Raw genomic sequence first — 24,237 nt, forward strand, 5'->3', positions numbered from 1 at the left:
CTAGAATGTGGAAGGACACCAGAGAACATGGAGGAAGACTAATGACTAGGAAATATGAGGTTGTGACCACTATGCCATGCATAAATTATTAAATTTATGGCGGTATGATCCATTTCAAATTCAGTTCTTCAAATTCCAAAAATGTGTGCATAAAACACTACATCTGAACCTGAAGAACTGCAGTGGGAATGTATCGATTATTATAAAATTGAATTTGAAGCCTTGATCACACATTCACCATGGAATATAATTTCACTTTGAATTTAAAACATCTTCATTTTCTAAACAATTCAAATAAAGGCATAAAAATTCAGATTTATACATTTTTAATAGAGATTTCAGCAGACATTTCTCATTCCATACACATCTTCAACTCCTTTATAGCACGTTAGTGCACAGTAGATGGTAACGCTGTTAAGCTATCAAGCAAATCTGGGCTAAATGCTAGAAAGCAATGTGAAACATTCATTCTTTTTTAAATAGCAAAATAAAACGCTCTTCGCTGTAAATAATCAAGGACGTACACTTACACTAGAAGCACCCACCGACTCACTAACACACACAGAAAAATAGCATTTCAAGAATTACTAGAAATCACTGGCTGATAAATTAATTCGAACTAAAGTAAGCTAGACTCAACTAAGCATCTCATCTACAACCTGCTCTGATGGTGTTCTTAACTTTTAAAGCCAAGTATAACATAGACCACCACCAAAACCACACAAGACACAGTGGACTCTTGTCGAGATGCGTTTTAATCTAAGTTTAGTCAATTACACATTACGCTTTTATGATGCAGTGTGGCAACAATAACAGAGAGGAAAGGGCCAGCTCTAGCTCTCATTACAATACTCCCAAAGGTGTAAAGAAAGTTACCACCAATTTCAACCAATTTAGGTTTAATAATGAACATAAAGAAACACACAATGAAATTTAACTGAATTGCTCTTTAATCAGAACAGGCTCACACATCTCGGTGAGCACTTGGTAATCTAGAGAAATGAAAAGCTTCTGACCCTCATCATAAATCCCACACGAAGAATCACACGTCATTTCTGGGCACGTTTTAGACACAAAGCCTGGAACTCTACATTAAACTACAGAATTTTCCGGAATTTATCTTCAAAGTTGACCACATGGGTTAGGCAAAAATCTGTCCCATCATTGTCGCGTACTGGTAAATACCCCACATGGGAAAAGCTCCCACGGTGGACTCAAAAAGGGCTTGAACTGTAGTGCAAGATTTTCAACATGTCCGCTAGTTTATTTTACAAACATGACTGAGATTCCATTTAGACTCTATGAGTAGTAGCTTCACTTAAACTCCCCTCTCAAAAAAGCTCTGCATCATTGCTACTTGCTGTCATCTTTGAAGATAAAATTATAAGGTGTATATATTTTTTAAAAGACTAAAGCAGTAAATGATGAGTTTTGGTTAAACTCAGAACAAACAGAAATAAGCTGATCCGTTTGGAAAGTCTTTGAAAATCAATCAATTCTTTAAAAAAAGTGACAAGTAATGCAAGTCATGATATTGAGCAACATCACTGTTTTTGGGCCAAAAAGTCATGTTTCACCAGGTTGGGACTGTGTATATTATAAGTTTACAGTTGTGCTTGGGCCACTCACATGGCCCACAATGCACCACGAGAGTATTTGGAGGAGGTGGGTGTAAACATGACAATGCTTGGCAAAGAAAACAAAACAAGTACAAAACAAAAAAAATAATCAAATTTCTCTTGGTAAAAGTTCCTTCATGTATGTTTGAGGTGTATACTGGGTGGAGGCCGATGATCTGTCTTCAGTAATCTTTACAGGCGCCTATGAGTGAAGTAGGAGCCCAAAGCCACCGCCATCACCAGCACCATCCCTGCCAGCAGCCACTTGCCCCTTTCCTGTAACTTTTTGCTCTCTGCTGCTGAACCACTCCCATAGATTTCTGCAAAGCGCTCCTGTGAAGAGAGAGAGACAAAAAATCCAATCTGTAACATCACATTCACCATCAAGTGTTGAACACACATGAATCCAAAGTGGGAGGGAATGTGGGGAAAATTCTAGAAAATGCTCCATGATCTTTCTAGAAAATTCCTGCAGCAGTAACCCACTGTGGATCCTACAGCCAATCGTACGGCTTCTTTAAGGACCTGCCCATCACAGGCCTCCTTCTGACACGCCTCTTCCTCCAACAAGCTTGTGTGTGGTTAAAATAAAATGCAACCACCAGAGGGCGCACGCCTCTTTACACAGGGTTACAGGCTTAACAACTGGCTTTTAGAGCAGAATTCTATAGCAACCAGTTTTATGCAAAGTGGGCTTAAGGCTTGAACATGTTTCCAAAGAGAACAGCAAACAAATGGAGCATGCTCTCTGACTGAGCTTTAGCTGAGCATGTCAGTCAAAATCATGTGAATCTATTGCTCAGATTAGCCTGTCTGAGCACATATTGCAATGACATTTTCTATTCCATCCTTTTCTCTAAACAAGTCATTCAGAACTGAGATTTTTTTTGGTGTTCTGAAGGCTGTGTAGTTCCTGTGCCTTTCTCCTCTTCATTACCCAACAATGAGATCAGGCACATGTCAAATACAGCAAAAATATTTGGAGCACGTAACCCTGCTTACACCTCATGCTGTAGTCATGCAGACTGATGTCATCCCCCAGACTTGCCTTTCGCCCCCGATCCTGTGTCTGTCTGTTCCGGTGTAATAATCAGAGAGAAAAAATGCTAAAGGGTTAGACCAAAATGTGTCTGTGTATAGATGTATAGATTTTTTCCCCCATGGATGAATCGAAAATGAGGTTTATTACAGGCTAGATCTCATGTCCTGGAACATTTTATTATAGCCTGTACAGACTGCATGTGTGTGGCTTCACACTGTGAAATATTGCCATCTTCAACTGTAAATTTTTCAGAAAACTACAGACTTTACTGAACCGGATGTAAAAATATAGCCATCCACCAACCCGATCGAGACCTGACATGCTTTTATTCACTCAAGGAAAGGTTTGATGCTGGTTGTCAGGGACACATTAGCATTCACACAAAAAAAATGGAATGTGGCCATACACGTCTCTGAATGCCTCTGGTGTGTCAGCACACAGAATTCAACCTGTTCACACCTTAAGTTAATGCTGTCCATTTCTCACAAGAAACTGATGATTACAGACATGTTTAAGCCATTTCTGGCTATACTAACCATTTGTTAATAATTATACCACGATGTTGATTTCTCAAATCTGATTGGTCAGACGGTGCGCATTATTTTTGCTCGGACAGTAATACCAATTGCTACATAAATAACAGGTTAATATTAAATGTGTCTGTACAAGTCCCTGTGTATGAGTTGTTACTATAGAAACAATAATGTGTTTGTGCAATCAAATGCTCCACATATTCTAGGATTAATAATAAATGGATTTTGAAAACAAGTGTTGAAGTGTCAGGTGGCCTGAGGTAAAGCAGCAATTTGCCAATGATTGGAGTTTTTAAATTAAATCACAGAAAAATATTTCAATGTGTTTTTTTTAGCTGTTCCAGAACTTTAGTTCTTTCCTGTTACCAGTTGTGTTATAGCAGCTATAAACAGTTATTCCTCTTCGGCCTTTGTTGACATTCAGAAGAAAATAACTGCAGCTTGATGTTATGTGGACACGGTACTATTCCATGTATAAGCTGTTACTATAGAAATGACAATGTTAAAATGTGTACTGTCGGAAATGCTGTCGGAAGCACCACTCTGGAAAATGAGTCAACTTCTAAATCAATCAATATGCAGAATTCGAGAGTGCTGTGGTGGAAAAAGATTTTGACAACTGAAAAGATTTACAAGATACCCTATGATCCTTTACCATAATGGAAACAAAAATAATTAAATAAAAGATGATTTGTAGCCATGGTTTGTGACGCAGATACGCTGACCATCAAACCCACTTAGCAGCAAGGTACAAGGTGTACACACACATGCACAGCCAAGAGCAGAGACAGAAGGAACATTGTCTAGCACTTCTGGGCAAGGGTGGCTGAAGTGGGGCCCTTTAAATCCTGTCACATTTGCAGCAGCAGTGTCAAAAATAAACTATACGCAAACTGAGGACAGCAAGACAAAACAGTGCAGGAGGACAGGAAAGGTGGAAATAATGTGATCAAAACTGCTGAAAGGGTGATCAAAGGTTTCTGCTGGCTGGAGAGCTAGATTACGTGTCTTCAAGCATAAAGTAAAAGAGAATTAGAAATAGAGAATTTCTTTGGAAATTAATGAGAAAGGGAGTGGCGGTTGAGCACATGGAATGGTGGCAGCTGATAACGTTTCACAAGAGTTAAGAGTGATGTGACGACGTAAGCTTGTGACCTGCAGCTCAAATGCACATCACCGTCAAACTAAAAAAATAATAATAAATAAATACAGAGCATGTATCCATCTGGCACACATTGCTGTCAAGCACAGTGGGCTCAGCTTGCAATAACAAGCATACCTTAAGCTACAGGACATTCCTGCACACAAAGCTGCACTGAAAACAAATACTGTGCTTTACAGAGCCACTATTCATTAGAGCCAAGAACACACAGAACCACACGTTAAACTCAGAGAGGATGAGGATGTTCTGATGATCACGCCACATGACTCCTCATGATCAGCTGCTTTAGAAAGAATGCAAATATTGACTGAACTGAGGCAAGGTTGTGTAATGTACACTGTCTCATGCACACCCATGGGCTAGAACATATTGCATACATACAAGGTGAACTGGTATGTAGGGAATGTGTGAGAAAAGTAGGCAGGAGTGCAAACAATGGCATGTGACTTGCCTTGCAACATCATAATTACTAGTGCTGATTATTATTTATTATTTTTTTTCATCTTTGCAGTGAGTCAGTCGAATCACTCAAATAAACGATTCATTAAGATTCACTCCACAAAACATTTATCTACATGGTTTGGCTAAATGTGCACTCTAATTATGACAAGTGACAAACAGCTTAACTGGAGTAAAATAGCTCAATGTGTGTCTGTATTTAAAAGAATTATTTTTCACACCCAGCCCAACCCAGACTATTACTGAAATAGTGGAAATTTCCAGCTCTGACCAAACATGGCAAAAAACATCCAGTGAATGTGAAAATGTTGTGATGGAAAAGTTCACTGACTTAAAAACAGACGCGCTGAAGACACAAATCTCAGTCATAACCGAACCAAAAGCAGCTTCACAATTAACAGGTGTTTGTTGACGGGTAAAACAAAATGTGAACCTACATAAAATAGATGTCTGAAAATCATAAAACCAGAATAAAGGGACTGATTCTTATAGCGGGAATGATTCAGCCTTTTCTAATGATTCCTTATATAATACGTATCTACAGGGAGGTTGAAGGATACAGTTCTTTCTAATTAGGCTTGTGTATTATTATGAAATAAAGCTAAAATATTAAACCTTAAACCAGCACTTCATAAATCTAATCTCACTGCAGTTGAACAGTATGTGTGATTACAACAAACAATAATTCGGACACAAATTTTCCTGTACAGAGGAAAGAACAGAAAACCTGATCTCAGATCCTTAATAATAAAGTCTAAATGCAGATGTTGGGGCAATCAAATGACATTTATTTTTTTTTATTGTAAAATGTTTTAAGTCTTTAGGTAAATGTGTTTATACATCAATTTCTATAAAAGTAAAAGATGTGTGTTACAAAAAAGGTGAAGCCCAAAATAAATACAAAACTGTACAGCGAATGTTTTGGAAAGTTGTATAAAAAAATTTGAAAACAGTTTGTGTAAGACTTTCATATCTATGGCCTTTATTGTTGTTATTGTACCGCTTGTAGGTTTTGCATTGTTTTGTAGATAATGGACTATTTTAAACACCTATTAACTGACTACCCCAACTACTGCCTTTGGGATTACATTAAGTAAATTTTGAGTAAACAAGTTTTCCTTTCTTTTCTCAGAACAGGGAAACCTGGCAAAATGTTTGTGACTCAATCACTGCTACATATACGCTACATATGTGACGGGTTACAGAAAAAGTTAAATACTGGAGTGTTCTCTTACGTGTTCTTCTCTTAATATAACATAAAACAGTACACAGTGTCTGACTGGCAACATAAACAACAAAAAAGATTAAGATTCTTACAGTTCACTAAACCATAAAGTGCTCTTTGAGATTCCACATGTGCAGGACACAAACACACCAGTCAGTTCTTTCTGCTTGCTGATCATGTGCAGTGTTACTCAGACTGGTCATGTCCCCTAGTCATGTCTGCCAGTTGATTGAATCCTGCTTCATACAATCAGGTAGTGAACATGTCCAAACATGTTTGCATCAATACCATCCAGCACACAAGACATTGGGAGAGAAGGTTTCCTACACTATTCTTCTTATCAAAACTTAAGGCCTGCACGGTATAGTATGTGCTATATAAATGGTGATGGTGGGTGAACGATCACACCTGCACACAAAACCTCATCTGCCAGGTGCCTGAAGTATTGTAAAACACCCAAAGGATGGGTAAGTTTAGAAGATGTGTGCAGTGGGATTGCTGCTGCTAGGCAGCCGTGTCTGCAAACATCTCTCCAGTGCACAGAAAAGGGGATCAGGCGGAGCCGGGACGAAAAATCACAAAGGTGCAATTTACACTAGTCTTTATTACCACGATTATTTTCTGTGATCATGAGCGTATAACATTTGACATGTCTGTCAGGCAGATATCAATGTAGTGTGTACAGTGTATTTATCAGCTTTGCATTTTGAGACAAAGGACACACCCACAGGATATACTGCCATTAAATCATTAAACCGGAAAAAAAAACAACCCTAAAATGGTAGACGATCCTTATCATTATTTATATAGTAGAATTAAAATAATCTCGGTCAAATCAATCCCTGACGGCCTTCCTAGCTATCGTATTTGCATAGAAAAATAGGATCACAAAGTGTACACAATGGGAATGATGAAACTGCGTCTGTATGCCAGGTGTAAACATGAGTCTTTTTGTTAGCCAGATGATATCGAGCTGCATAAGCAAGCTGTAAAGGAGACACAAAGAGACAAGATTTCTCTCACTCTCTCAAAAAAAAAACTTGATCTCAAATCAGGAATATTCCCTTTAATTCATTAAGAGTGGAATTACGTGATCTAGTGACCTGGGAGAGGCAGAGACGACGCTTTAAGATGCTTTGTGAATACGCACTACAATGGAAACAGAGGTATGCAGGGGAGAACTCTTCCTGAAATAGGAAAGACATGGAAAATATAAAGCTAAAGTTGGCAAGAGAGGAGCGGTAGGGAGATATCACTGGTACATTGCCAAGGTTACAGCAGAAATATTGAGAGGTGTGTACACAGTGTGGCAATGTATATGTGTGAGTCACTGATGTCCTGAGTGCTTCAAGAATGAGTGCACTGGGAGGAGTAATGATGCAGCAATATACTGATGGAAACTGATGACTGAAAGTGTGTGTGTGTGTGTGTGTGTGTGTGTGTGTGAGTGAGTGAGAGAGAGGATTGTGCGTGTACGCGCACGCAGAGAGAGCCACAAGTCAAGCAATCTAGGTTTCTACACTATTGCAATACAGTGACCCCTTGACCTCTTCTTACCCCACTGGTCACTGGTCACTCACTCACACTCACACACTCACACACACACACACACACACACACACACACACACACACACACACACACACACACACACAGAGAGACAGAGCATCAAGTACTCTGTTGTGGCTCAGGCAGGTCATTATACCAAAATAGAAGCCATTGTCTGTGTCATCTGTCTGGTACAGGATGCAAAAAAGGCATTGGTTCGGCTACCTAAGGTTACTAAAATAGATATTCCTTTAAGAATTCCTTTAAAACATTTAAGATGTATGCATTTTTTTTTTTTTTTTTTACAATTTTGAACAGTTGTTAGTTAGCTCATCAGACAAGGAAAAACTCAGGTTCTGGTTCTATGTAAAGTGATCAGGCTTAAAGATGGTAGCTGAAGCAAAGGTCTGCTAGTTTGGTATGTAATCATGTTAAAACAGGCTAGAATGGAAACAAACAAATGTATGATTATGATTGTTATACACAGTTGAGAGGCTGTTTTAGACAAAAAGGTCTAGCAAGTTGTTGGTCAGCCTTTCGGCTATACCTGAGGTGTTAAATCCTCAGGTTGCTGCTAAAAGATGTCATTTGAGTCTTACTAATGTCTTTATGTTCTGTTGACCACAGGTTACTGTGTGTTGTCCTAACAGGGGAGTCATATGTCAGTTTCACAGCAAACAATCATTTTGTCAGTTTTCCCACAGGTCTAGAAAAGACTGATTAATCATTGTCAATTGTGACCACAAATTAACATGGCTAGTAATCTGTGTGTGCGGCAGGAGCTAGGATTCGAAAGCGTGTGATCTTGTTACCCAGTTACAGCATCATGGTGTGTTACACATGATATGGATTATGCTGAAACATGCTCTAAATACAAAGTGGAAACTTTTGTTTTACGAAAGTCAATAAGAAGTCAGGACTTCTTCTTTTGGCTGTTAAACCTACATGTCCACCAGGCAACTACTAAATAAAAAAAGACAAACAAACAAACAAACAAAAAAAACACGACATCTGCTTGTCCCAGGCTACAAATTTGTCCCGCCCCGAAGCCCTTAACTGGATTACAGAAATCTGAGAAACACAGAACGCCATCGCTGTCCCTGACTGTAACTTAGTTCTATTTCAAATTCATCATGTTTTATTGGATAAGCTTAACAGAAACAAGCAGAGCTCTGTTCCACTTGTTCCCATGAGCCGGCCCCCGGACAGAACAATCAGTGCTGGCAGGAAGGGCAGAACTTCCTGACACTCAATGGAATGCTGCTTGTCAAAAGTTTTTTTATTTCAGGCAGTGGGACAGAGGTGGAGGAAATCAGCTGATCTGAACCAAAAAAGCTGCTCTGAAAGGTGACATGACCCTGGAGAATAGACAGGAAAACAATTTGTGGATTTGTTCGGGTTATTTGGCTCAGTACATGTGACGTCACTTTCACAGAAATGTTTAACACCAAGGCACGGCTGATTATGTCAAATCTGGTAAAAGAGGACGGCTTTCAACGGTCACAGAACAGGATATGTGACAAGATGGGGTTGCTGAGAATTACAAAGCACTTTCAGAACAGAGCAGGATGTGTTTGGATGTTTGTCCATGTCTTTGATCAAAGAACATCAGTCAATAAGTTGGCCTGTGTTTACCAGAGTTACATCATCCCCAATAGAGCTTGTCATTTTCTTTAATCCCCCACAGGTCAATGACATCAGCATGATTCAGACCATCGTTTATGGGGCACCAGACTTTCAGAGAGGTGAATGTGGTTAACAGTGTTATTCCTGCCACTTTAGAAAGAGTGTTGCTGAAATAATGTCCTGTTACAAAAGGAATGTCCTGTTACAACCTTGTATCTCTGAGACAATAGTTTTAACTGGACATATCTCGCACTTCTTTAAGAAGCAGGCATGTGGAGTTAAGCTTTGTGTACAGAGCATTTTCAGAAATCCCCAAATGGTACAACGTCTTCTTGCACACCAAGACAACCAGCACCTAGATAACCGGGTCACTCGCTTAAATACAATTCATGCTACACAGAGTACAAAGATTATTATACAGCCATGAAAATAAATAAATTAAATGTTTGCCATTATGATGATTTTCTAAAAGAATTAAAGTTAATATGGCACTGTGTGCATGAAAGAACTGTGATACGCGAGGTGATAGTTTCTAATCTTTATTACTCGAATGTCTGCATTGCTCCTGGGTGTGTTCAGCATCTGCAGTAGTGATGCCAATAAAGCTCTCCTGAACTGGTGATAGAGAGAATGTTAAGTTGTTGCTCTCTTGAACAGCAGAGGCGATATTAAAAGAGAGGAAAGCATCGAGTCATTTTTTTCTCCATCACTGTGCTACAGAACTCATCCCTTCCACTATTTTAGGTCACATCTCTAGAGCTTTGTCTAAAGGAGGGTTCCTTGCTGTTACTATGGCGATATCTGTGTGGCTTTGTGTGTGAGGAGGATATGTAGAAGTTAAAGAGGAGATTAATAATCTTACTAAGGAGATGTCACCTTCACATTTTCGTAATGTCAATCTCTTACACACACACACACAAATAGCAAAAATAATTAAATTCTAAATATTTAAATTCTATACATAAATAGAATTAGAAAAAAAAGGAACTGTGAGTAATCAGCCCTGTTGCAAATATTAATCACCTAAACACTGTTACTTCATGAGCTTATTGCTTTTCCTAATTACAGAATCACTTTTTTTAAGTAAATATAAAAAATTTATTTGAAAATATAATCAACAGATATAATTAAAATGTGCCATAAACTAAAAGCATCCTCACTGGAAAAGGCATCATAGCTATATAATTTGCTCGTAAATAGTTCAATGACCTAAGACCTATCAACTAAATACTGTAGTTAATGATAAAAGTTAGAATCTACGTGTAGATGTGCTTCAAGTTTATCAAGGATTATTACACTAATAATGAAATTAAATCCATAAACAATTACTTAGAAGCCAATCGTCAACCCAGGCATAAACACACTTCTCCAGTCCTGTAGGTCTAGTACATTTGTTTACTTCATTTCTGTTGTTGCCTTTGTGACCTAATGACCATGCCTTTGCCTGCAGTGTGTTTGGGAAGCAGAGAGTACAAAATGATCAGAGCACAAAATGATCAGTGCACGCTGTGACGGCTCACATGGGGAGCTTGCGATCGAGCGCAGAGATTGAGCAATAAGTAAGGAATAAAACAACAGAATCTTGCTGTTCTAGAAACTTCACTTTTGATTCGTTTTTACAACAGTTATGATTTGTATCGCTTCAGAGTTCCTGTTATCGCTTATATTGCACCAGTAATAAACTTTCAATCGCTAGCCTCTTTTTTCCATCTTGACATTTGTAAGATGGGGGGAAAAGGATAGTCTGTACTGAAGACTCTCCCATGTCGGAAACATACAGCTTTACCTTATTTGTTCAAAAATCTGGACAAACAGCTCACAGGGAGTATCATATCTAGAATAAAAATGTATTTACATTCATACATACATACAAGCATCACTTGTTACTATAGAAACGATAGCGTATTAGTAGGAGTGCACTAATATGAACATGCGCGTTGTAGCAATGTTATTGGAAATTAATAAGCACCACATACAGATAAATGAACACCGTAAAGCAGACATACAGCAAATCCACTGGGACGTCTAGCAGGAAACAGACTGCAGGCTGTGGATAATAGACACACAGACTCTGTGTGTGTGTGTGTGTGTGTGTGTGTGTGTGTGTGTGTATTTTCCAGACTCATAGTCATGGTATGTTAGCACCATCAAATCCATGCCCAACCATGCCTGAACACATGAGCACAAAGAGACATGTTATCTGAGAGGGAGAATGAGAGAGGAATTAAAAAGCCAGAGATTAATGTTGTGAGGCAGCCATGAAGGAAACTGCTAGGAAAAATAAAGTGAAAGACAACTGATTGGTGAACTGCACTGATGAGCTGCATCCTAGTCACATTGTATTACTTACTGGAATTAATCCTGAGTCTCAGATGAGCTCAAACTCTATGAAAACAAACAAATAAGCAAATCAATAAATAAGATTTCCAGTCAAATGTTTGTGGAAATTTAGCTTTTTTTTGTATTGTAAATGAGCCAGTGAGTTAAACACAACACGAACCCTATCCTGATTATATACGGCGGGTCTACAACCAGGTCAGAAACCAAAAATGGTTTTCTCCAACATTTTATCCTTTCTTCACGAAGGCATGAGAAGCTTTCACTGTAAATTTTACTTGAACCACATGGACACAGAGTGAGCACGTCTACTTTTATGTCCGTGTTATCTAAGAGTTATTGATTGGCTGTAAATAACATACATCTCATTGAGGACTAAATACACATCACATACATCTTGAGTTTTGGATTAATTAATTAAACAAACAAACAAACAAACCCTCATCATATTGTTAAAAAAAGAAAAGAAAAAAAAAGGCGTTGTCAAAGTTGACAGATGCCCAATTTGCTATCAGCTCCAAGTGAAAGCAAGAATTTTAAGAAGAGGAGATTGCTGCAGGGGCGGGGTGCAGGCGATGGAAAGAACATCACGGAGGGAAACGGAACCATTAGAAACATAACAGAGCTGCTGGGAGGAGACGTGGAGACGTAAGAAGACAAAAAGGAAACTGTGGGAGTGATACTGTGGTTCGGAGGAGGGAAGAGAAAGATTGAACAGGCCAGTGACATGGCCTTGTGGAGAGTAAGAGCAGGAAAGAGAGAAAGGAAGCGAATCAATGAGTGAAAGTGAGGAGAAACTGCTGATGGTCTGATTTCTAGACGAAGCCGGCTTGAGCAGGGATTCTGACTCAGCCAGGGTTCATGTACATAACACACTAGTGCTCAGCCACAGTCTGAAGATGTGTAAATATGTACACACACACTTATCAAAATCAAGATAACTGAAGAATCAGGAGACTAAGACGCAGGATCAAGTCAAAGAGACGGTTCATTGTGAACAACATTGTGGGACTTAGAAATACATGTAGAATAAACAAAATCTGAAAACAAGAGACTTTTATACTGAGGTGAAGTACACGCAAAGGGCAAGCTCAAGACAGTTTGGATAATGCTCAAGGCTAAAATAAGAGAAAAATGGCAAAACATCACAAGTGAACAAAAGATCAGGCACTTTTACAATGTGATTAAGCAAAAATCACACAGAAGTGAACTGAAATAATTAAATTGTGAATTGCTCATCACATAATCAAGAAATAATAGAACTAAAACTGCACTGAGGGCAGGTGCACTGCTAGTCATCGCTGTTACTGTCTGCTGTTGTTGATGAGGATGCTGACATTTAAATGTGCATGTGGGTAAAGAAACAGATGCACAGTCTGAGCATTCTCGCTGATGTAGGATGTGTCTGATCCAGGAATCCTTTATGGAAGTGACTTGGGTCTGATTTGAGCAGATCAGATTTTTGTATCTGCACAATTTTTTGAACTATTACTAGTAATTTCTTTGCATCGAGGCACACTGACCTGCTCTTCCCTGTTATTGATGGTCAACTTAAGTCCCATGATGCTGGCTAATCTCAATGCAAGTGCATTAGGAGGGGACTCAAAGCTGCACATCATTCTTCCACAAGACTGAATATCACACACACGAAAATGTGACAGACTATTAATAGCAAAGAGTGGAGCTGATGCACAGTAGACTGATCTGTTGTACGAGACCCAGTTGTACACAGGCACTGTACAGTGAGGAGGAGAGGAGAGAATAAAAAAAAAAAAAAAAAAAAAAAAAAAAAACCCCTTTTCTGCTGCAATGTAAGGTTCACATACACACACACACACACACACACGTACACACTCACAGTGACTCATCTCAGTGGTGACAAATCACAATCTGTGAAAGCAAGCAGAGAACTGTACACACACACACGCATGTACGTACATACATGGACACACGTACATGGACACACCACTTCTTTCCTACTGAATCTCATGAAATAAATAAAAAAAAATCAATCTTTTACAATGGTGTATATTACAAAAAACAGAAACCACATGACAAAAACAGAATCACCTTCCCCTCTCCACCTCCACACCCATGCTGAAATGGATCAGCCCACCTTCTCCTTCTTTCCCAACCCCCCTCTGCAAAACAACTCAGAGGAGTGGTTTACCCTGTCCAACATCTTGTTCTTTATCCTCACCACTTTCCCTGTCTCTCCATCTCCCTTTCCATCTCCCGCACAGACACACTGGTGACGAGGCACCAGCACACTAAACCTCACCATCTGTTTGCTGCCATATACACTTAGCCCATATACACACGCACAAAACCCCACCAAATATGACACACACACAAAATCACAAATATATCTCAAACACTGGCCTTGATTTTTTCACTAACCATCAACAGCCGAGGATTGTGACCTTGAGAGCGAGTGGATGAAGTTGCGACAGGATAAACAGCTGGTGCCCTCAGAGAAAGAAAACACCATTCTAAATAAAAAAGGGGGCTGGGTTGATGGGATGTGTTTTGTGTAAAGCTGCTATGTCTGGGGGGGCAGCGATAGGGGATGTAGCGAGAGATCAGTCATTCATTTAGATCATCCTCTCTGTGTTTAGCTATTGGCTATGGCCTGTTTACCGTCTCTCAGAGATCTTTACCTGGACCACTGCAGGGTGTGTGTGTGTGTGTGTGTGTGCGTGCGCATGATGCATGTCCTCTGTGTCTTTGTTTACGGCAATCACGTGCACAGAGGGTTTCCTCACACATTACAACGTACAGCCAGACAATAAATTAAATAAGTACTGGAATAGAGAAAAACACACTCCCTCACACACACACAATGTGTGGGGATAAATGACAATCTTAATTCATATTCACATGCAATGCCGAAAAAGATCAAAAACTGCTTAGTGTTGAGGAATGTGTGCGATGCAGAACCACCGAGTCTACAGAAAACTGGAGGGAAATGATTTCTGCCTCATGTTTAGAGCTTGTTAAGACAATAGATAACATGAAAAGAGCAAACTGGACTGAGTGTACTTTCATATTTTTCAATTTATTACTTAGAAATGAATTTATATATATATAAAAAAAATTCATGATAAAGTGATGATTAAGGAATATGTTTTAGTATATACCTGAGTTACACTGCAGTTACAGCTGCACATAAAGAGATGTTAACCCTTGTTTATCAGAACACAGACCAAAAAAAAAAAAAAAAAACAACAGAAACTAAAAACAAATTCCTGGAAATGTAAATGTTCAAGCAGAAATACTGTATACTGCTGTCGTACACAAAAAAAAAAGTGTCAGACAATATGAAGGAGAGATGGAGGGATGAAGAAGTACAAAAAGAAGGGATCTATGATGACGACGCACACGTGTTGTTGCATGTCGGATCTGCAACACGTTTACCCACTTGAGAGAAACAAACAGACAAACAGAGAGACAAGGAGAGAGAGAGTCAGAAAGGGGAAAGAGGACCATGACAGTGAGAGAGATAAGTAGTCAGAGATGAAGAGAAAAAACAATGAGAGCAAGAGAAAGTGAAAGTGAAGTAGGATGGGAAATTTCTGTAGGTTAAGGCAGGGCATGATGATGGATCTACAGAGCAAATCCTTTCACAAATATCTTACACATAAAGCCCTGGTCATCTGAGAGAGAGTGTAAAAGAACTAGAGATTTAAACAGAAATCAGAGATAGATTTCTCATTATAGAGACAGCAATTAAAAGAGGCTAAAAACAGCCCTTATTTAAACGCATGCTTGAGTGCATCCTTGCTCGGCTGTGTAACTGTTGGGTGAGAGTGTGTGTGATACAGAGACAGAGACAGAGACAGAGTGTGTGTGTGTGTGTGTGAGAGAGAGAGAGAGAGAGAGAGAGACAGAGAGAGAGAGAGAGAGAGAGAGACAGAGAGAGAGAGAGACAGAGTGAGAAAGAGAGAATGTCGAAAGCTCTCATTAGCACAATGTCCAAACAGGGTTTTTCACCCTAGTGTCACCACACTCATCCCTGCCAGACCACCCACTTCCAAATACACTGCCTGTGTCCTTAATTAAACACACACATATGCACGCACGCACACACACACACACACTGAAGGATGAATAAAGGACAAAACCTCCACAGATACAGTAACATCTCTCTCTTCCTCTATCTTGGTTTCTCTTTGCCACATTCTACCCACTGCTCCTCTTATCACCCAAACTCTCAGCTTCAAGATGATGTTCGTGATTTCGGCCTGACTGAAGAAAAAACTCCCTCCCTCGAGCAATTCACCTCACGTGCACACAAACACCACACACAGACAGAACCACAGGTAACATGGTCCTCAAAATATTAGTGCAGATTCTTGTTCATGCTTCTCAAGGAGAGACAGAGAAAGGGAGAGTGGGAAAAAAACACCTAAATGTACAGACAGACTCAGGTACTGAGACACACCTGCAGCCATCAGCTGTCAACGGCTTCCCCACAGACACGTGTACGTGTGTGTGTAAAAAAAAACGAACCGTAAATATAAAGTGAGTCAGACAGACAGAGTGATGTGATGAGTGATGGTGGTGTAGTTAACAGGTCACCCAGCCCTGAATTCAAGATGACTCCATGCTGGAGTATGCAGTGCTTATAGGGGATGGCTTTTCTCTTTCAGACAAAGCTGTACTTCTCCACCATGCTGAATAATTGTTTGGGTATTTAGTGCATGAAAAAAAAAAGGGCTTACAGGTAAGTACATGTCTGGTTTTATCGGCTGTAAGATGCGTTAAATGGCCACCAACAATACTTTCAGCTGTAGAACACAGTACTAGATCAATTCTAGCCATTAACCAAATTTAACCACCAATTAACTAGGGGCTTGTTCTTAACATGGAACCATTATCGTGCATGCGAGTGTGTATGCGCGAGATATGGAACATTGTAAGTGAGTCACTGAGGGTAGTTGGCCTACATTCAATATGTTCATGCACCATATTCGTGCTTGCCTCCTTCTTGTCAGACTTACAGACCTACTTTCTCTTACCACAAAGGAAGTGACATCAGAAACACATGCCTGCTTCCTTTCATGTAAGAAGAAGTGAAATAAGTATTTCTTTGTTAAAACCCACGTGATGACTTCATTCAGCCATTTTTGGCTCATTCAATGCTGAAGTCACTCACTAGAGCAAGGAGGAATTTCTTTGCAAAACAAAATCCAAATCAGAATTCTGTGTTTCCCCAAAAGGAAGAAGAAAAATAAAAATAGTGTGAATTAAAATGGGCTCTTGACTCAAGTTTAGATCATTTCTGGTATGTTGACATTTTGTTACTATGAATGGTTTAGACATCATGTCCTGCGAGGCATGGACATATTGCAACAGGAGGAAAACACAAGTCCATGTGGAAGCGTTTCGTGTCTTCTGATGCCTCGTGAAGTTCAGTTAAACTCCAGCAGCACCAGCAATACGTTACCCAATCAGAGGGACTCAAAATAAAACAACGACCAATCAAAGAAAACAGCCTCGAAAATGACCTTTCCTATCAGACAAGGACTTCCATAACATATCCCCAGTGGACCACCCATCGTCTGGTTCTTACCACAAAGAGAAAGCACTGCTTTTTATATCGACTGTCCACAAAGCACACTGCATATGTCCTCACTGACAGCATAGGTTTTCATCCTCTGCTTAGTTGACCAAAGAAGAAATAAAAAAAAAAAAAAAACACAAAATGGGGAAAAAGCCAGGACAATGGCATACCAACAGGGAAAACAATAGAGCATCAGGGGGACCGTCCCCTCCACCCACCATATGTAGCTTACACGTGATTCTGTCTGCTGTGCTCGGCTTCATTCGGTTATGATTCAGCTGAAAAGCAGCAAGGATGTTAAAAGCTCAGCTGACCATTCTCTGGCCTTTGCGTTATCTATCGCTTCTTTTCGCCATTTCGTGCTGCTTAAAGTCCCCACCCAGACCCAGGAGAGGACAGACACTAAAAACAGCTCTCATCTCAAGGGGGCAACAAATCAAGAAAATGCAAAACACGTTTACACAATTACTGGATCTAGCGGCAGAGCATGATCAATAACATCTGATTTTGCTTCTTTCATGCCCTTAAACAAGCAATCAGGATCCCTAATTGGGAAGCACACACACACACACACACACACACACACACACACACACACACACACACACACACACACACACACACACACACACAAAAACAATCACATTTATCGCAGCAAAGTGCAAAATATCAATGAAACTAACAATTTATAGTGAATGACTAAAATATAAGAGTGAAAATCACCAGTAAGTTTTTGGATGATTAAGCATTTCACCTACCCATCCTCCTTGCTCTTGGATCCAGGGCTGGATGTTGGTGTCCAGGTAGGTGGTCATCCACTCTGCGATACGTGGCACTAGCGTACTCATCTCCTTTTCCACACACTCGACACAGAGGGCACCTCCGAAGACAAACAATCCCACGATCCGCCCCCAGTTGACACTGTTACGGAACACCTCGTGCATCACACTTGCAAAGCTTTGGTACACCGTGACTGGAGTGATATGCAACTGTGACGACATGTCACTAAAGGCGCGGGTATAACGCTGCTCAAACTCGTCGGCCGAGTCACGCAAAGCCTCCTTTACTGCCTCAAGGCTCGCAATGTCGTTCACCTGCCCCTGGCGGGACAAAGCCGGCGATCGTGGAGGAGTCCCTGCTGAACCTGTCCCGTTCACTGAGCCGTTAACTACCGATGTCAGTGTCTCCAGTTCGGCCGCTCCCTCTGTGTTCCTTTCCTCCACTTGGCCTCCTTCAGTTCCATTCGTATTTTCTGTGAGCCAAATGTGGTTGCAGGGGTAGTTTCTCTGGGAGAGCTTGTACTTGATGTAGTACATAACCAGTTCTCTGTTGTAGTAAGTCATAATTAATTGTGATTAGTTCTATCTGTTGCTGGATACTGCACCCGATTGCTCGTCAGTGTCTGAAAAACAACACGCAAATGTTTGCGTCTCCACTCAGACTTGTATTGCTGGCTCTCTCATCACTGATCTTAAACCAGGTTGACCTCCGATCTTTATTGATTTCCTCTGCTTCTTATTCTCCGTAAACAGATACAATCAAGATGGTGCAAGGGCTCAAACACTGTGGTCAGAGAGCAGTGAAAAGGGAAAAAAAATGATTAGCGAGAGTGCTCTCTCACACTAATAGATTTAGACATACTCTCTAAACACAAGGGGGAAGTCAGAATTAGAAGGTTTAAGAGAAGGTTAAGAGCTACTAAAAAATATACAATAATAATTATAAACCCTACCTTGTGTTTAGATTTTTTTTCCCCCATTGTGAGCCATTATCCAAGATGTAAAAAAACATTTATGATACCATTATAAAAACAAGTCAAATAATAAGTTTAATCAATTATTTTATTTAAGGCTAAAAAATGACTAGGAATTATTGGTACAAACATTTCTTTAATATCCAATTATTTACTTACTTAATTACTTACTATTCCATTCTATCATCCACATCACAACTGCACGTACACTGTTCATTTTTAAATTTCGTTTTGTCTATTTGTAAATATTTACACATGCGTATTTTTGTTTTTTAATTCTCACCTTATTTTTACTGTCTGTGCGGTGTTGTCTCTGTGTACTGGAAGCACTACAACACTATGGGGTTTTTTACACCTGGTCACTTCATGCGTTTTCTGTGATCCGATAGCTATCCGATCGGAAAAATTCCAGGTGTAAATGCCCTCCGAACCGTTTTCGAGACGGATATAAATCCGATCGTTCAAACCACTTCAGGAGGTGGTCTGGGACGCATTTCAGATGACACTGGACAGGTGTAAATGCATGTGGTTGTTCAAGCCACATACGTCAGCGCTATACTCCCCCCAAATGGAAGTACGTCACTCGCAGGTGACTCGCAGGTCGTGCATCGCGCCAGAAACAAATGTTTTCCCACCAGCGCCTGGCTCCGATCTTTCACCCAGGTGTCTCGTTTGGTCTTAAAATGCACTGCTGCCACCAGCGAAAATGCAGCAAACAGTAAATGCTGTTTTTGTAGCAACCGCACACACCAAAGCGTGTTCCATTTCAATTACCCCGGAAATGAGGTAAAATATATTTGCATATTGGGCGGGAGTAGAAAGATCGGATTGATATCCGATTCGCCAAGACGCATTTATGTGGTCTAATGTAAATGGAACAGTTTTAACAAATTAGATAGCTATCGGATCAGAGAAAACACATGAAGTGACCAGGTGTAAGGCCCTAAAACAAACTCCTCGTATGTGCAAGAATACCTGGCAATGACTCTCCTTCTGATTCTATATTTCTAATTCGAATAGAACAATTCTCAGTAAACGCTATAACGTCACTTGACAATACAGAATTACTCAGAAATGTTTACCGTGATATTTATCACAGAGCTCCATCATCTGCCCCTAAGCCTTATCGTAAATAAACATTTATCCCCATAACCTGATCTCTAATTTACTTGTCCAGAGAAACAGATGGTGCCAGTGGCGTGCACAAGGGGGACTCAAGCCCCTGCCCCGTTTGTCTAAAAGTGTAAAGTGCCCCTCTCTTATTAGTAGTAGTATTATTATGAATAACAATACACTTCTATACCATTTGCCAGTAACAATAATAATTAACACAAAAAAAATAGGCGGACGTATTTACGCGGAGGTGTAGCGGAAGGCGGATTTACCTTTACAGCGCTTTGCAGCCGCATCTTAGCCGCGAGTCTTAAAAAAAAAAAAAAGGTAACAGGTAACGTGGAAAATGGACATTTCTCCTACCATAATGTTGTTGTAAACTTAGCGAATGCGGTAGCACGGGACTTATGATTACTTATTAGTATTACTGCCACGTTTCTGACATTGACGTGTCTTTTTTTTATCCAAGGCCGTTAATAGGCACTAGCATAGTTTAGAATGTGCTCATGTCATTAGCTCGAGGAAATGCATTTAGTGACATTAAATCTAATTCCACGTCCAACTCTAACGTAGAACACATTTATATCTTTGATTTAATGATAGCTAACGCTTCATCCATGTAATACAAATAAAGTTTTCAATATCAACAAAACTAAACATGAATTCAACATGATTAGCTTATTGATTCTCACTGTTATCATCATCTCCTTATTTTGGAAGAGAGATAGAGATGTAAAGGGAGGTACAAGAAGAGATGAGACAAGAAAAGGATAGAGAGATAACAATGAAGGAGCTGCAGGAGCAGATATTGAATACCAGATTCAGGGTACAATGAACAAGACATTAACCAATCCTTGTTGGCCTTACAGTTGGCCTCCAACAGATCCAGCTCATGTTGATCAGCTTAAAATACAGGTTAATAGCGACTACATACAGTTCTGCTGCTCTCTTGGGCCATGTCAGCCAGTAGCTGGCTTTCCAAAAAATCCACAAGGACGGTCAACTGTTAGAACAGTTAGTAAATTCTACGGGATTGAGGAAGAGAAGGTCTTCACAGAACCTAAAGTGTTTCATGATCACTCAATCCCAAAAGAATAAGGCACAGGTGACACTTTTATCCTAAACATTTATGCAACATTGCCTGTCTCCACTTCTACAGTCGAGAGGTCATTTTCTAAGTTAAAACTTGTGAAATGCCGTCTTCTAAGTATGTGTAATGAAGAGAGGCTTTCTGACCTACTGCTGGTCTCCATTGAGCGAGACATTCCAATTAATCGTAATGAAGTCATTCAAATATTTAAAAAGACAGCAGATAGACGAATACTGATTTAAATAAAGGCAATTTCATAAGTTAAAATCTGTACAAAAATACATTTGGTTATGTTTATCGAAGTAATATTTTTGTCTTTTTTAGTGCCCTTTTTGGTCCTTCCGCCCTGCCCCACTGCAGGTCTGTGCACGCCACTGGATGGTGCCCCTTAGCACCTGCCTCTGATGAAGAACAAAAACACCCCTTTCCCTTAGTCTCAGAAATCTAAACTAACCTCGACCAGAGTGAAATCAACCAGCAGGGGAGTTTAAATAACCACATAAGACTTATGATTTCATCCAAGTTGGACATGATGAAATATGAGCTGTAGTAAATAAAGTAGCGCGTGCCCAGTGTCTGCATGTTCAACGCGCGTGAAGAGTTTAACAAACACAAAGCGTGCTGTTCACCATCATTTCCCAACACGCCGTTATTGCTGTTGAGCAAAAGCGGTGACACAAACAGCCTGTAAGAAAGATCGTTCTTAGGAAACAGCACAATCTGCGCTTTAAAATTCACAACTCGGTTGAAAAGCCATAACAATGGGCAGGAATGAAACAGCGCAGTTGCGCGTGGACTCAGACACGCAGCCTGAGCAGCAGCACGTGCGGCACGTGGTGAAGCGGAGCAGCTAGGCTCGTCACACTGCTTTATTTAAAAACACGTTTCGGATAGAAATCAGCATCCAGACATTCACTCGCGTGGGATCGAAAACGAGCTAGGAGCTTTAACGTGGCTGTATTATGGATTAATGCACGCAAAAGGCTGTGGAGCTGTAACAGAAAACGATTTGTTGACACGATATTCACACGTCGAGAATGCATGCCCTTAAGGCCAGCAGTCATGAAGAACGGAATGAGAAAAAAAATCCCAAATAAACGTACTGAGAAGACTAAAATTCTAAAGATCAGTCTATGTAAAGCTTAGTTAGAAATGAACTGCAACACTGGTTTGTTCATCAATAACAAGATCTCTTCCACTTTGGACATTGTACAGCAGCTCGCATAATCTCGGCTGTAAACAACATACATACATGACAACCCGCTGAACCACAAAGTTAAAGAACAACCCTTACTTACCAATATGGAGATCCGTTCCAAAAATCCAACAGGCTAACTCCTATGTTGTTTAGTTATACAAGAGCTATGTTACCAATCTCTAACAACTGCTTTCTAGACTGTACTGTAAAGTGCGAGAAAAGAGGCATAATACAGGAATCTCTTTTGGGCCCGCCCCTGTTTCCCACGCATCGCTTTAGCCCCGCCCACATATCAGCAATTATGTAACTATAGGAACCCGTTTCTGTACAGCGCCCACTCCGTGCGCGTGATATATAGAGACCACTCACTGTTATAGCGCATACATTCGCGCAAGTGCTTTAAAAACAAACAATCAAAAACGATCGGTTTTCGAACGACGAAGTCTTGCGGATGCCATTAAAGTACCGTGTTAAAAAAATAAATTTCTCTATAATCGTTAACCTTAATAATTAGGCTTGATTTACATCAGAAACAACATTACAAGACAGCTAGCTAGCCTAGCCACAATGCTGCAGCAACTTTACTATAACCAAATGAGAGAATAATTATTTGAATACCTTCGAGTTCAAACCATTTTTAAATAAGGAGCCTTCAAACGTTATAGTCTGTATAACTATTGAAACAAATCTTTAAAGCAATGAATCAGCAGAATAAACAGTAAGGTCGAAGTAAATACATTCTCAGCTAATATTCCTTTTCCTGGACAGAACTAGCAGAGCTAACTACGTCAGTCTTGGGCTCCAAGGCTAGCAGCCCTGACGTTAGCTTACAGAATCGGCCCGGGATTCACAATAAAGGACCAAAGAACAGATAGTTATGACCCCAATGCATGCTACTTACTCAGATCATTAAGAGCGCTATGTCTTGCTCTCCCACATGGTCGAAATATTGAGCAAGAGTCCAGCCTGTAAAGCCAACATTTCTTGCTCAACCTACACTAAACCCAGCACTGCAGCCTAGCAAATCTACGCTAGCTACCTAACCTGCTTGTTTTAGAGGACCACACTCCTTTCCACACTCCTTTTGTGACAAATCCCACCTCCTGCGCAAGGATAGGCAAATAGATAACCTTGAAAGATTTCCGCCCATAAAGCTGACAAATCGCCTTAGAGCAGGAAAAAAAAACAAATACGATACAGGACCGACATCTGCGCATGCGTGTGGATTCAGCTTCTTAAGAACTTATTTCATTGCGGTAGATAATGTTGGTGTTTAGGTGGGATCGAAAACAAACCCTGGCCGGAATTCAAAGTGTGTTTTTAAGACTTAAGACTCAAACGTCTATTTTGTAATGATTTAAAAGACTCTGAGAGTGAACTACTCGTGTAAAACCACCCCTGAAACTATTACCCTTAATGGTCTTGCTGTGGTGTTTACTTCCTTTCACCGTCAGCATCCTCTGCTCAATCCACATCAAACAAAGCTTTACATTTAGTGGAGTTTATCAAAACATTATTTTTTCCCCCCAGGCAGGGCACAATGAGAAGTATAGTCTAACAATAAAAAACATATACGTTATGTACTATCTCTCTCTCTCTGTGTGTGTATAATATATATATATATATATATATATATATATATATATATATATATATATATATATATATATATATATATATATATATCTCACACATGATAATCTGTAATATATAATCTGACACATGATATCATTAAAATAATACTAAAATTGCAGATGCATCCCTGGACCACACACTGATAAACCACTGCAGGTTTGAGAGCGGGTTCTCTGTGTCCATGGGTTAGTGAAAATGCCCCTTTCTCTGTGAATGATGGCATTTTTAAAACGTAGGTTACTTAAAAAAGAAAGAAAAAGAAAAAACCACCATATGAAGCCAGTTGAAAGTCAGAGTTTGAGTGTAATGAGCCAGAGATGCAATTGACTGC

General features: G+C 39.9%; 1 protein-coding gene across 7 annotated transcripts; it reads right to left on the minus strand.

The window, feature by feature from the left end:
- Positions 1–309: 309 nt before the first annotated feature.
- On the minus strand, positions 310–23,337 carry bcl2l1 (BCL2 like 1). 7 transcript variants are annotated; one of them, XR_003444360.2, is made up of 4 exons: positions 22,372–23,123; positions 17,876–18,680; positions 1,497–1,952; positions 310–1,460 (listed from the first exon to the last, which is right to left on the minus strand). XR_003444360.2 is itself a non-coding variant. In XM_047807550.1 (4 exons), exons 2-3 carry the CDS (start codon positions 18,458–18,460, stop codon positions 11,570–11,572), a joined length of 615 nt encoding a protein of 204 aa, XP_047663506.1. In that variant the 5' UTR covers positions 18,461–18,680; positions 22,372–23,147; the 3' UTR covers positions 1,844–1,952; positions 11,565–11,569. The 7 variants fall into 7 exon arrangements, 6 of the variants coding, with proteins under 6 accessions (XP_027026496.2, XP_027026493.2, XP_047663505.1 ...); XM_047807550.1 differs by lacking the exon at positions 310–1,460 and adding an exon at positions 11,565–11,599 and having other exon boundaries at positions 1,844–1,952; positions 22,372–23,147; XM_027170695.2 differs by lacking the exon at positions 22,372–23,123 and adding an exon at positions 23,173–23,337 and having other exon boundaries at positions 310–1,952.
- Positions 23,338–24,237: the final 900 nt, after the last annotated feature.

The sequence above is a fragment of the Tachysurus fulvidraco genome, chromosome 23, assembly GCF_022655615.1.
Source record: "Tachysurus fulvidraco isolate hzauxx_2018 chromosome 23, HZAU_PFXX_2.0, whole genome shotgun sequence".
NCBI lineage: Eukaryota > Metazoa > Chordata > Actinopteri > Siluriformes > Bagridae > Tachysurus > Tachysurus fulvidraco.